This window comes from Tyto alba, unplaced genomic scaffold, assembly GCF_018691265.1.
Source record: "Tyto alba isolate M040663 unplaced genomic scaffold, T.alba_DEE_v4.0 Super-Scaffold_17, whole genome shotgun sequence".
In the NCBI taxonomy this organism is placed as follows: Eukaryota; Metazoa; Chordata; class Aves; order Strigiformes; family Tytonidae; genus Tyto; species Tyto alba.
In genome coordinates this window covers 18,835,860-18,851,496 of record NW_024881279.1, presented here as the reverse complement: position 1 = coordinate 18,851,496, position 15,637 = coordinate 18,835,860, and the positions used below count along the sequence as shown (strand labels likewise).

The 15,637-nt window shown below is 37.1% G+C and overlaps 1 protein-coding gene across 2 annotated transcripts in view; it reads right to left on the bottom strand.

The window, feature by feature from the left end:
* Positions 1 to 15,637, bottom strand: part of DOCK2 (dedicator of cytokinesis 2) — a 193,714-nt gene that overhangs the window by 126,567 nt on the left and 51,510 nt on the right. For both annotated transcript variants that reach the window (XM_042790158.1, XM_042790159.1), the window contains exon 26: positions 2,774 to 2,922. In XM_042790158.1, coding sequence (XP_042646092.1) covers positions 2,774 to 2,922 — 149 coding nt within the window. The remainder of the gene's footprint in view (positions 1 to 2,773; positions 2,923 to 15,637) is intronic.

The window sequence follows — 15,637 nt, the reverse complement described above, 5'->3', positions numbered from 1 at the left end:
TAAACATAGAGTTTATTGAAACAAACACTTGCTTCTCTTCAACCACCTTTGCACTTCAATGTATAAGCTCAGATACAGGTCAATCTCCATCCCTCAAGATTTGTTTTTACTATTATTGAGGAATAAAAAAAAAAAAAACAAAAAACTATCTACACTTCAAAATGTTTTTTCCCCAAGATGTCAACTTACAAGCATTTCTAAAAATGAACAAATATATTTATTAGCTAGAATGCTACTTAGTAATTGGCTTTGTGCCAACAGCCACACTTAAAATATGAGTAAGACACAGGTTGAAAAGAGTGTTTTTCTTTAGAAATGGTAATTTGAGAAATAAATAAAATGGGATACCTTCTAAAAACCTATATGTTTAAATATTTCTTCTGTGGAAAACAGTCTATTATGTTTCTTCACCATTCTGGATATGTCAGTTCCTACTCTTGGAAACTGGACAAGTTAGAAGCTACAAAAAAATCTTCAGACTGCATGGAATATGCACACCAAGCAACAAGAATTTGACTTCTTCATGCTACTCTGCACACAGCAAAGCTTTCACTCATGCAAACATGAGCTACAAACCCGTATTTTCAGAAGGTACTAACAAGTCTTTGACATGTCAGCTACTGTTATTAGAGAGCAACTGTTAAGTTTGAAAGTAAACTTATGTGGTGCACATGCAGAAAGGTTTAAACCATCTAGCTTTACATCTGCGTTTCACATTTTAAAGTATACTGTAATTAAAGTGGTTTAGCTTACGTTATAGCCCTATAAACCTATAACTTCACTCTTTATTCGATCATGCTTTAGCCATTTCCCTTATGAATTCCATCTGAAATTCAAATGTTGAATACCTCTTAAGTATCACCTTGCATCAATCCCTGCTGAAGTGCTCCTGAAGTCTAAAACTGAGAGGAAAATGCTCATAATACACATGAAAAGATTGCCCTGTGCAAACAGAGAAGAACTGAAGATGGTTTCAAACTCAAAGACTTTTCTGAAACCAAGCAACTATAATGATTTCCTTACTAGAAAATAATACAAGGATCCATAGTGAAAAATTACTGAAATGACAACTTGCCTTTACCCAAAACCTGTAAAGTTTGAAGAAGTGTATCAGAAAACTATAGCTCAGGAGAATTCAACACAATCACATGACAAACTACAATTTTCTTAATGTAATTTATTATTAGGTTTTATCAGAATAAATTCCTCAAATTATCATGAAAATACATTGAATAACCTAATCTCCATTACAAAGTGAGGGACTGAAAAGTCAGTTCAATATTATCTCACATGAGAAAAGCAAACACTCAAATCACAACTTCTACAATGCTCCAAAACTTCAGGAGCCCAAGAAAGAAACCACAGTCTCAAAGTGAAATATATTTAAGAGTAATGTTTTACACAGATAATTGCTGAAAGGAGAAACCATAAGTTATAGCATTTGTACACTGAAAAATCTTTCTTTCAGAAACTACAAGGGTTTTCATAAAAGAAAAAAGATTAAATGTGAAAATTATTCCGAATACTTAGAATAATCAAACAACCATTGAATAGCTTGGGCTGGAAGGGACCTTTAAAGTTCATCTAGTCCAACCCCCACAACAATAAGCAGGGCCCCCTTCCCCCAGCCCAGGGGGCTCCCAGCCCCGTCCAACCTGGCCTTGAACCCTTCCAGGGAGGGGGCACCCACAGCTGCTCTGGGCACCCTGGGCCAGCGCCTCACCCCCCGCACAGGGAACAATTTCTGCCTTAGATCTCACCTAAATCTCCCCTCTTTCCATTGAAAACCGTTACCCCTCATTCCATCCCCACCCTCCCAACCAGAGTCCCTCCCCACCTTTCCTGTCCCCCCTTTAAGCCCTGGGAGGCAGCTCGAGGGTCCCCCTGGAGACTTCTCTTCTCCAGGCTGAACCCCCCCAACTCTCTCAGCCCGGCCTCCCAGGGGAGCTGCTCCAGCCCCCCCAGCATCTTCGTGGCCTCCTCTGGCCCCGCTCGAGCAGCTCCGTGTCCTTCTGCTGTTGGGGGCCCCTGAGCTGGCCCCGGCACTGCAGGGTGGTCTCCCCAGAGCAGAGCAGAGGGGGAGAATCCCCTCCCTGGCCCTGCTGCCCCCCCTGCTCTGGCTGCAGCCCAGGGCACGGGTGGGTTCTGGGCTGCGAGTGCACGGGGCTGCCTCACGGGCAGTTTTCCCCCCACCAACCCCCCCAGTCCCTCTCCTCGGGGCTGCTCTCCAGCCACTCCTCGCCCAGCCGGGGTTTGTGCTGGGGATTGCCCCGACCCCTGGGCAGGACCTTGCCCTTGGCCTTGTTGAGCCTCAGAAGATTCACATGAGCCCACTTCTTGAGCTTGTCCAGGTCCCTGTGTACAGCATCCCATCCCTCAGGCATGTCAACGACACTATTTGGCTTGGTATCACAATATTGTAATTTATTTCAGTGTATATTGACCTTTACCAGACAAAACTAGAAGTGCCTAAACCTCTCCTAGGAAAAAACACAGCAGCCTCACTGTTTTTAATAATAAGATGGTGATTTACAGCAGCTGACTATTTAAAGAATATAAAATTAATAAAAAAAGATAGCATGGATTTCATTACTTCACCTTTAATACCTTAACTGCCCTTTAACTTAAGTTTATGAAAAATAGGAGAAAAGTTCAATTTGCCGCTGACTTGTATTAAAAATTTAAATGAGATCCGTCAGCATCAATAATTTACTACCTAATCAGCTCAGGCTTCCTAAAGTCTTAGGCCATCTACATCATCATTAATACTTACAGGGTCTTGACAGCTCAGAACCTCCAGGATGCTATTGAGTAATTCAACACAGTACTTCTTCTCTTGGACCTGCAGCGGCTGATCATCCTTCTGTTCCAGTAATTCCTTCAGCTCTTTCGTAATCACAGGAAGCAGAATGTCCCTGCACTCTGAAAGAAAGCAAATTATCTTAAAAACAAATATAAATCAAATACTACCTGCAAATAAACCCTCCTCTGAACAGTGAAACAACATATGCTTTAACAGGTACAGTCCCTCCCAGTGTGGAATTTTTGATTTTCCAATTGTGCCTCAGGCATAGTATTAAACTTGTGTGATATTTTCGTATATCAACAGTATTTCTTATATGAAAAACACAAACTCCTGATAAAAATAATTTGTTTCAGTTAAATTCTTAAGTGTGTTTAGCTTGTCCCAAACACTTAGGAACAAATTACTCAGTTTATGTACACATGGTAATAAGATACGTTTAAGTAGTGACAGGATTTTAATGTAAGAAAAATACTATACTTATTATTCTTTCTGAAAATAATACACAAACAGTAACAGATTTATTCTATGTGCATCATTTTGAAACATACCTTCTAAGAACACATAAAAGAATGCAAAGAAAAGACTAATGAAAGGCCCATTAAGCCTATGAGAGCAAAAGCTGCGCATACATTTATCTGTACCTAAATCTAAGGAAGCTGACACAAAATGTACATTATATTTCAGTCTCACTTGTACATTGACTTTTTAAGACAGAGTTGTTTATAGGACAAGGTGCACAAATTTTAAATCTTATCAATGAAGACACTGCCTATCTAGGAATAAAAGATACAGAAGATTATTTTTTTTTCCTAATTTACTTGATACATGCCACTGAGAGATTTAAGTAGCAACCTAACTGTACAGAGCTATGTAATTAAAGCACAGCACAGCGGCGTGAATAACACTGAGCAGCTTCTTCAAAGAGTTGTTATATTTGTGAAAATAACCTGGGAAGAAAACAGAGCTAAATGTAGCTTCAAAGTTTCCACCCCCAAGTGAAATTTGTATAGAACTACAGAAGCATTCTAATCACAGACAGCGAGTTGACGTTCATACTCACTTCCACTCAACTGATTTTTTTATTGCTTAAAATTGCCTTAACTCTTTGGAAAAATATTTATATCACCAATTGGATACTATTTTCCATCAATACCATGTATCACAGCTTCTGAGAACACAATAGAACAAAACCAGAAAACTTAAGTACTGCAATCAAAGATGAAAATGTGGCTTTATATTTTTAATTTTAAGAATGATTCAGAACACCTTTAACCTGACATACAGCATACTCATAAACAAGTGGCATGTGAGATGTGGTGAAACTGTATCCAATGTGAATTAAAACAAGCCAGGGGCTCAGAATCCCCCAATAATAAGGGTGCTAGTACAGGAAGACAGGAGGGTAAGAAAGAATGAGAGGAAAAAATTAGGGAGATAGATTATAAATTTCTGAATTTTGCAGATGAAGCAACAGAAGCTATCCATGCAGATTGTTCTTATTTTAAGTAACAGCTCCAAGGCACATAAGGCCAGGAGCTTTTAATCACACCTAAGCGGCATCGTAATTTCTTGCCTCAGAAAGTATCTCTACTCTTAGTAATGCCACAACATGATTTTCTATAACCCTTGTTCCAAGCTACAAGAGAAATCTTACTCAACAACTAAATTACAAACTCACTAGTAAAACAGCAGTTAAAAACCACATATCAAGACCTGTTCAAAGAGCAACATAAATAGAAATTTCACAGAGCTTACAGTTCATTTATGTGACCAATTCTGCACATAAACAAGCTTCCTGCACTTAAAGCATGCCACAGACTACTCCTCTGATTCAGAAACAAAATAGCTGCACTTACAAAGCACTTAGAGCATAGTAGCAGGGCATACTAACACTCCTAAAGCCCTTCAGAGTGGATTTGTGACCATGGAGACAGAGAAAAACTCCCCTCCAAAAGTCACCAATACTGATAGAATTCATAGTCACCAGCTGTAGACATCAAAGATTATACAGTTTTCTGGAACTGAGATGTAATTTGATAATTAGCAAATTCTTTCTTGATTTGCTCATAGCAACCACTTCTAGTAACTAATGCAGTGCCACTAGCTTCCTGACCAAAAACTAAACCAAAGAAATATCATTAGCAACGTTAGAAGCTATATGCAATATTTAAAACTTGCTGAAATGTGGTAATACATTTTTATTATAAAAATGGGTTTGCATATTCAGTCAACAAATAAGAACAAGTTGCAAATAAAATTATTACCTGCCTAATTTTGAAAAATTTATAAAACAAATTCTCTTTTCATCGCAATCTGTAGAAACTGTCCTTCAACAGTCTAGGGCTATTCAGGGGAAAACAGTTCATACTATGATCACCTCAAGATTCATTTGTCAAGGTTCTGACCACTCTAAAAATAATTAAGAAATTTTTTTTCCTTTGGACATAACATTTATTGCTAACCAAGTACCATTTCATTATGGTTATGAAAAAGACAGTAAGGACACCAGTGTGAATACCCATTTCTCTAAAACAGTGATGACTATTTCATTCCCACTGCAGAGTTGGTCTGAAAAAGTTATTTGCTAGACTCTTAATTTCTCTATACAGTCCATATGCTACTGAGCTAGACACTGCATGTCACCTCAATGACATACATGCAAGGAACTTGCTTATGAAGTTGCGAAAGAAAAAATTAAATGGGACTGCAGTGGATTTCTAGTCTGTGACTGAAAGATGGCATGCATTTAACAGATTTTGAAGTGGATCAGATGGGAAAAAAAAAAAAAAACAAACAACAAAATGAACAACAAGTGCAACAGGTAGTTCAAACTGGATATAAAGAAAAACTTCATGAGGAAAAAGACAGTCAAGCAGTGGAACAAACAGGTTATCCAGTCTCAGGCTTTGGAGGTTTTCAAGACCCAATTGGAGCAAGCCCAGAGTAACCTGGTCTGACCTCGCAGCTGACCCCATTTTGAGCGGGAGGTTGAACACATTCTCAGGTTCCTTCCAACTTGAACTATGACACTTTATTGGAAAAGCTGCTAATTAATGGTAGTGTAGCAGTAGCTTCATGCTCTGCGAATGATCACTTGGTAATCCTCAGAAACAGAAGACAGTAGTCAACTCCTGATAACAAGTTCCAGCACACAGCAAGACATGTGGAGAAGACAGCTAGATCCTGATTCTTTGGAAAATAAACAGAGACCATCAGAAAATCAGTAACAAAGATACATCTCTACATATATACCTATATATGTAAATCATTACATTTTTAGGTCTTGTCATTTTTTTCATCCATAGACTCAAACAAAAAGGTTTCCTATACCAGAAGAAATGACATGACAATCATGACTGTAAAGACAGATAGGAGAAACCTATTTCTTGTCAATTCAGTTGCAGCACTGGCACAGCATCTGTAGAGGCAAAAAAAAAAAAAATGCTTCACATACATTTAACCTGTATGAAAACACACATGCAGCAAGCACTGAGGCACATCAAAAATTCAATTTCTTTTTTCTGATATCCACTCTTGCCTCATCCTTGTCTTCCTTTTCAGATTCTCTAACTGCATGCAAGATATGCTGAAGGAACAATTCATCACAAGCTAAACCCCTCACCTTTCCTATAGCACTGTGTATCCAATACACTAACCCAAATGATAGGCAATAAAGCTCATCTGCATACAGTATCACTGTACGTACTTGTCTGCAGCTGTATCTACATCTACACTTGGTAACATTTTGTGTCACAAGTTCTCTGCTCTAAACCTGCTGTGTACAAACTCCACTTCTTATAAGGATGCATAACTATTACTAACATTCTGCAATAGACACAGTAACAGCTACAATTAATACAATGTAGAGATAGACATATTTAAACAAACACATCCAACCCTTAATTAATCTGCAATCACATGTCATAGGAATACAGATTCCAAATAAACAGCATGTAAGAAATCTAGCTGGCAACTGTCTTCTCACAGCTATCATTCTTGAAAATGGTGCCTTTAAAATATTTCCACTTCAAAAAACAATCAGTAGGGACTGCTATACTAGCAGGTCTGTTGATAGCAATGAAGTTCAAAGCCATACCAAATGACATCTCAGCCACTTTTCACCACTCACAATGAGGATGGAATGTTATATGCATATAGCAGTTTCACAACTGCCAAGATAAACATACTTATTATCCCCACTGCTCCAAAATAATATCCAGCTCAATTTTTAAGGCATTAAGATCTTCCCTAAAATTTCTGACAGCTAACAAATACAGAAGTGCTCTTTGGGTAGCTTTTAAAGCTAAAGGAAGCAACTGGATAATAAATCATAAGAAAAATCTATACTTAATGAGCTTTATTTCAAAAGTAAAGTAAGAGACTAGACCGAACAAAGTCTTTGATCAAGGGGAATCCTGTATTTTAGATAAAGAACATTTTAAATCTGTACTCCTATATAAAAAAGCTAGGACTTCGAGGTACATATTATATTAATCACTAAATTACATCTGACTTCAGATGCCAGTGATACACATCTGACCAATAATTGGGAAGCAGAGAGATCATGAGTTACAAGTTCCACTGGACTTAAAGAGGAGTGGAAGTCAACTTCATTGAATTTAAAACTTCTTCATACCAGGGTTTCAGAGACCATTTAAAAACTTTCCCTACCAGATTGCAAAATGCCCACCATTGTTTCTAACTCACTGAAAAGCCACATACGAATATATTTTGGTAAAAGAAATATGTCTTCGACATAATTCTTCTGCAGAAAGCCATTCTATACTTCTTAAACATTAAGAAAGCGGGACTTCTTCTGTAGACAAAATTCTCCTATTGTACTGAGACAGCTGAGACAGAAGGTACAATTCATTTCCTCCAGTTTTAAGAGCTAATTACCTTGCAAGCTTCGTTACTCCCAGTTGTAATTTGCATTATAAATTAAAATTTGATCCGTATTTGATACATACAGAATATATTAAAAGGACTTAACATATGCAGCTGATTAATTTACAGTGCATTTTCAGATATGAACAATGTTGAAGTGTCAAGCTGCAGAGAAATTCAAAGGTTGCTTAACTAGCCTTAGCTGTATTATTTCCTTTTAGAACAAACACTCAAAACAAGCCTGCAGTCATAATTAATGGTAAAATTGTTCAATGTATTTTTAGAAGCAAAATGTTTTTTTTTGGTACTATATTGGTTTAGATTAAGGCCATATGCCTGTATTTTGTGACTGGCTACTAGATAAACACAGTTTGTCAGTTAAGGCAATACAGGATAATTATTTTCTGTGTAGTAAACAACTCAGGTAATGTAATTCTAGGATATTTTTCATAAACAAAAGACAATAGTCCTAGAAAAGGAAAATTAATTAGGTTTTAAGACCTCTACCAATTAAAGTCATCCCAAATGATGCAATTCCAAGATGTTCTGATGAACATGTGCAGTTGAAGTAAATGAAAAAGACTAGCTTTTATAGCAAACAAGCCCTGGTCTCAGCCTGAGGCTGCATGTGGACTAGTATTCCATAAAACTGCAGTCATGACTTCTCATCTTTAAAAATCCTATTAAAACTGATTCACTTGAACATTATACAAAATATGAAGCCCCTCTATTATCTTGGGACAAAGAAAAGTTTATTGAATGGGTGCATAAATTCAAGACTATGATATTAAGGTATTATTGCACAACTTAAGGAAGCAAAATGAGCAAAGTGCTCATTTGAGCATCAACAACTCATTGGCTAGGGAAATGAGAAAAAAAAAAAATAAAATCATGGAAGACAGTAATCAAGAAAAGAAAAATCTGAAGTAAAATTTTCTGTTGCAGTATTTGATGATCTGGAGTCATTACTGAGTGCACCCTCAGTAAGGCTGCAGATGACACCAACTTGGACAGGAGCGTTGATCTGCTTGAGGGTAGGAAGGCTCTACAGAGGGATGCGGGCAGGCTAGATCAACAGGCCAAGGCCAACTGTATGAGGTTCAACATGGCTCTGTGCCGGGTCCTGCACCTGGGCCACAACTACCCCACGCAACGCTACAGGCTTGGGGAAGAGGGGCTGGAAAGCTGCCCGGCAAGAAAGAACCTGGGGCTGTTGGTCAACAGCCAGCTGAACATGAGCCAGCACTGTGCCCAGGTGGCCAAGAAGGCCAACAGCATCCTGGCTTGTATCAGCAATGGTGTGGCCATCAGGACTAGGGCAGGGTTCATCTCCCTGTACTCAGCACTGGTGAGTCCACATGTTGAATACTGGGTTCAGTTTTGGGCCCCTCACTACAAGGAAGACATTAACAGGCTGGAGCGTGTCCAGGGGAGGGCAACGAAGCTGGTGAAGGGTCTGGAGAGCAAGTCTAATAAGGAGCAGCTGAGGAAACGGGGGATGTTTAGACTGGAGAAAAGGAGGCTCAGGGTAGACTTTATCACCCTACAACTACCTGAAAGGAGGTCATAGTGAGGTGGGGTCAGTCTTTTTCCAAGTAACAAGTGATAGGCTGAGAAGAAACTGCCTGAAGGGCTATAATGCACTGGAACAGGCTGCCCAGGGAAGTGGTGAAGTCACCATCCACAGAAGTATTTAAAGACGTGCAGATGTGGACATGGTTTAGTGGTCACTTGGCAGTGTTAGGTTTACGGTTGGACTCAATATTAAGGGTCCTTTCCAACCTAAATGATTCTATAACTCTATGATTAAGCAATCCACACACACACACATATTCTGTGCCCCACCACCCCCCCAAACATTTGTGGGAGACACATGGCAGGGGGGCAGATGCCTGTTTAAGTACTAGCTGCTTTTTTGCTTGATAAATGATGTGATAACATTGCCAAATAATGATCATACCCATGAAAAAACAACTGTTCTGACTTTTTTTCTAGAAGCCAGAATAAAACATGTGCTGCCCCAAACTGTATTTGAACACCAACATACAGTTTGAGCATCTTGCATTTATTTCATCAAGGTCTATCAAAATAAATACTGCTCTATGTAATGATTGAGCCCAAATTCCAACACACTTCTCAGAGAGAAGTTCCCTGGTAGCACCTTCCTGACTAAGGGGCAGGTAGATGCATTCTCAAAAATGATTAAGCAGTTACACATTCTCGGTTTTGGGTTTTGTTGGTTTTGTTTTTTTTTTTTTTTTTTTAACCCTTCTATTCACCTTATTCTCCTTCAGAAGTTATCTAATGATTTCTTCTGTATCAGGTAAGTGAAATTCAAACTCTAAGTCATTAATGCAATTATGTCATTAAAAAAGACATTTGAATCTCCTTCAGCAAAAATCACAGACGGGCTTCATTCCTGCCTGCCTCATTTGTGCAGCCAAAATGGTAATAAAGATTTAACATTACTTTTGTCTCCCTTAGGAAACACTACTCTCAATTCCCTGGCATGTCTGTAGTCATATCCATCTGTTAAGATGGCTTTGTGCCCACTTAAAAACTGGCATGCCAATTTAATAAGAACATAGGTGTCATCTGAATACAGATTTAGAGCAAAGCCTTAAAAATAAAATCAGTAAACAACATTCTTCCAGTGAAGAGAGACTTTCCATGGCAGTCAGTGCTCAATTAAAACACCATGTTTCTTCACAAAGGACATCTGTTCACAACTGTAGGCATCTTTATTGTAAGTCTTCTCTCTTTGTTATTTGCCATTTAACTCTGTTGGCACCCCAAAAATCATGAATTTAACACTGTATATACATCTTATTTATTGCTAACTCCAAATTAAAATTTCACAGTTTAGGTAAAAGCCACAGAAAAGGAAGGTGTCCTAGGTCACCTACAGACTCTGACAGCACTGTAAGACTCAAATTCTTTTTGTCTCCTGGAATCTAGTACTAACATAGGAAGGAGAAACACAACAGTTGATCCTGTGAAGCCAGCACACAACACTGTTGCTGACCATTCAGAGCAAGTAAGGTTAGATAGAGAATAGGTACAGCATGAACGGTCACAACACACCAATGCTACCAAGCATGACACTGCCAAACACATCTATTCCTCAACCTCAAGGCATATCTTCAAGTTTCTCCACTCCTCACATTTGCTGAGTAATGGCATGTATTTGAAGGCAGCCAGAGCAAAATCTAACACTATCATTGCTGTAGCCAAAACAACACTAAGTGTTCAGTGCCTTTTCCAGCTTGCAATCATAATAGTCTGCCAGCCTGCCACAAATACTTGTCAGTATTTCCTCTCTGTCAGATTTAAAAACCTGTCTTGTGTTTGGATTACGAAATATTGATGAATTCCAACTTACATGTTTCCTTATTTCATTTAATCAACACACAGAAGTTTGCTCAAGTAACAGTTTCATATCAACTTCTGTAATATGCCTTTGTTCTCTTTTCTACTTGAAGCAGTTGTAAACATTGAGTTTTTAAACCTACATTTAGAAGTCCTCTGTTAAAACTAGTTCACCTAACTTGATTCAGATTTTCTTTCATATGCTTTTTTTAAAGGTCTTTATACAACTAAAAAAACCTGCCATAATGGGTCAAGTGTAACACAAAGTTACCAGTAGCAATATAGAGCATGTCACCTACTTCTCCACAAACAGAAGAAATTAGTGGCTTTAATCTACATGTGTTCTTCACAAATGTATGAAGATAAATATCCACAGATACGCATATGCCATCCTTATCCATATCAAAGTATTGCAGGAATAGAACTGGTAAAAAATTAATACAGGGTTTGAAATGATAGTTTGAAGGTATCTCTAAAAAGACTACTGCATATTACAAAAGGAGGAAGGAAAAAAAACCCACCAAAACCAAAAAACTTATTCCCAGAAGTGTGTTTCTTACATGAATCTTTTCAAAGCTAAGTACAAAATTCAAGAAAACATTTACAGGAAAGACTTTGTATTTCAATAGAGAATCATTTTAAAGGAATTTATGAACAGTGACTATTATCAATTTTCTTCCCAGTATCTAAAAACAGGAGAGTCACATGCATTCATCTCCTACATTCAAACATTTTAAAATACTGACAATTTGTGTTGAAAACAATGCAGGAAACAATCAGAAAATGAAAAATAAAACTTTGGTTTAAGAACTGCATCAATAAGAATAAAACCTAAAATTACAAGAATAGTTTAAATCAATGTCTAACTCAACTCTGGTAATAATAATTAAACTGAAAGATGTTTAATCAGAAATTAATGGTCTTGATGCTTTTTCTCTTTTCCTTTTTTTTTTTTTTTTTTCTTAAGAGGAGGAAAAAGCAATACACTTTTTTCTAAATCTTTAATTGGGTTACATAGAAGAGAGAAGAAAGACTTGCTTGTTGCTGATTACACACCACTATTTTAACTCTAAAACTTTTCTCAGTTGCCCCTGACTTGCACATATCTGAAATCACAACACAGACCTAGGAGCTGAATCTTTGAAAGAAAAAACAAAGAAAAAAATCAAACGTTATATTCCTTGTGAAACGTAGGCATTATACAACACAAACTGGCATTTCCTGACAGATCACAGCCCAAATAATAAATTCAAACCTTTAGAAAAAATAATTACAAATAACATGAAAGTACAAGTCATTATTTTCCTGTTTTCTTCAAACAGAAAAGTTCATTAGAGAGTCTAGCAGGACAGCCTTAGACTGTTGAGGATCTAGTGTACACAAATAACATTACCAAACCCACTTGCATTCACTTGATACTATATTACAGTTCACCTTTTTTATTTTATTTTACCGGTTCTGCTTAAATTTAATATTACAGTATTTAATATCATAATCTAATTGAAAAGATGCCATAATTTAATCTGTATATAATTAGTAACACACGGTATTCATAGCACAGGACCAACCTATTGACAGTTTTCCTCAGCTGCACCTCAAAAATTTAGGACACGTATACATGCATTACTTAAGGAATAAATCTCACATCTGACCTAAATCTTTGCTCTTCTGGATCACAAACATATGAACTACCAACACTTTTCAAGCAGTGAAATGCAAGAATGAGAATATTTCACAGGTAAAACTCAGTAATGTACACATTAATGTCAGCAAACAGGCTAATTATGGGTGCGTGAAAGTCCCTGTCGTGTTCAAACAGTAGTACAATAGAAAGAGTTCTTCAGTTAAGAAAGAAAAAAAAAATCACTATAGTCTCGGCATTTCTTCCAGCATCTGGCAAATTAACCCCTACTGCTAACATATGTCTCTTGCTGAGGTTCTTCCAAAATCAGCAAGTGGTTTGCATATGCTGAACATGCAGTAGCTATGTCTACAGCCACAGTGAGCAGAGGACCTGGATTTTGAGCCAAGAGACTGAACCTCTATCCCCACCCCCGCCAGTGACCATCTGTGTGACCTACTTAGAGTTTAGATTCTTTGGAGCAGTTCTCTGCTACAGCACAAACTCCTCATCAGGACTGGACCTCTAGACGATATAGTCAAAAGTAGCAATGTTGAACACATGCACATTTTTTTTACACGTTCAAGCATTTTATATTAATTTCATGCCAATAAACACCATTTCTCTCAAGGCTAACTGATTTCCAAAATAACATCAGTGAATATTCGACGGTCATCTTAAAATAAAAATCAAGCTCCAAATACTATTAACTCAGAAACACTAAGTACAATGAAAATACCATGTAATTTCTGAACAGCTATGTCTTAATCTGGTGATCTCTCAAAAATGGAGAGATGGTCAGGGAATTCTGGCAATAGATTTATTAAAAAAAAAAAAAAAAAGTGCTGCATCTAAAGTAGTTTTACATAGAAATGAAGCAATACTAACAAAACTCTTTGGTAGGTCCAATACAGAATTTCACAAGAGTAATTCATTACATTCCATTATACAAAGACAAAAATACATGACAGGAGACAATTTCTTACATCATAAATGAGACAATGAAGTCCCCTTAGGGGTGCTTATACAGGACAAGACAACCATTTGTTTCCCTCTGGTATTTTTAAGTAATTATTGACTAATTTAAAAGGAAAGTGCCAAAACTGAAGTTTAAGAAGATTTCTTGTCCTCTGATCAAGAAGGATGTAGTCTGAAGACAACACTGGATAAAGGTCAGTACATGTGCTAACACATCCTGTTAGAATCTTCCTAAACAATATGTTGAAAGTGCACAAACAGTTGGAAGCATCATTCTCCCTACGTTCAGCCATTCAAACACCTGAACCACCATAATCTCTCTAAACCCTATTATAGTTACAGAGGGGTAACAAGAAATCGAAACCTTAATAAAAAAATCTGTCAATATAATTTAAAGGCTTGTAAAAGTGTTGTAGCACTGTGGGGCTTTTGAAGATCAGTTACAGTATCAGACAACAGGACTGTACATTCTGTGTGATGAATGCACTCCGTTCCTTGTCAGACTACAGCAAAAACTTCTGAACACCTGGGAATACATACCAAGAAATTCAGCTTAACCTCAAGGCTTCCAACTTCAGGTTCATGTGTAACTTATTAATAAAAACAAACTTCACTGTCTTTTTTTTTTTTTTTTTTTGGAAAGCATATTTTCATGTTTCCACAAGTCTGCTTCCTTAGAAAATGCTGTAAACATCAATGGGTAAAGGAAAGGAACTATCAATATATGAAATCCAATTTAATTATTCAGACAATACCACTGGGAATGGAAGTAAATTAATTGAACAGGAACTGTAATGAACAGCATGGAAAGAGACTAAATACTAAGGCCTGGAGAAAAAATGGATAATTTGAAACACACACAAATTGCTAGACTTCATTGTAATTAGCAATGTAGTTAAATATATTCCATATTCATGGCAGAAAAAAATTCTATCTGTTCTAGATAAATGTGAACTTTAGTTAATGATACTGTTGGTAATCTTGCCTTAATTATCATGCTGCCTCCTATTCTGTGATACACTACATATGCTTTCATTCTTGTAAATTCCCTTCCACCTCATTGCTTCGAGTAATGAATCAGGCATTGTCTACACCCTACATACACAGTTGGTTCTCTACCCCATTAATTTTAAAATCAATTGTATTTAATGTAGAGAAAAAAAAGCATCTTTAGAATTTTCTATTTTAAATCACAGCAATGTACATTTGCTATGTGCACACTATTACAATAGCACAGCACAGAAACTTTTTCATACTACTCTATCAGAGATACTTCATTGTGCATTGGTCTTCACATTCTTCAGTGCCTGCACTTAAACATGTTGTGGACTTTCCCCTATGGTAATTACAACTTGAAGGCTAAATCCAAGTAATATGAAAACAAAATATAAATATTTGCAAATAATTGTAAAATAGTGATTAGATATAAAGCATTCTGCCATTATCCCAAAGTTGATTTTCTGTTATTAGTAATGTAGAAGCAGCTTGGGTGAAAGGGAAGTTACAAAGATCATCACCCAAAAGAGAAACTATAGGACTAAATGACCTAACTGATCCTTTGATAACACCACTAAGGCAACAGTAGCATTATTAGCTGGCCATACTAAGTGTAAGAGGAATGACACCTTTGTCATGGAATTTTCTCATGAAAAGGAAAATAAACTTGTAAAAGTCTATTTGACCCTGACTGGGTTACACTGAAGATGGTGAAGAGGTATGCCTGGCTACCCTCCTAAGAACACAAAAACCTAGAAACAAACACCACCACACCCCCCCCAAAAAATGGAAATTGTCAGGTTCAAGAATGTATCATTTTGAACTCTACAATAACAGCAAGAAGCAGTTTTATCTGTCACTTCATCAGAATACTGTAGTACAAAATCTTTAAATGAATATTCTCTAGTTAGCAATATCATGGCATAAGTCATGATACTGCTAAAACAGTATGTCATGTTAAAGCTAAAACAAACTGGGCA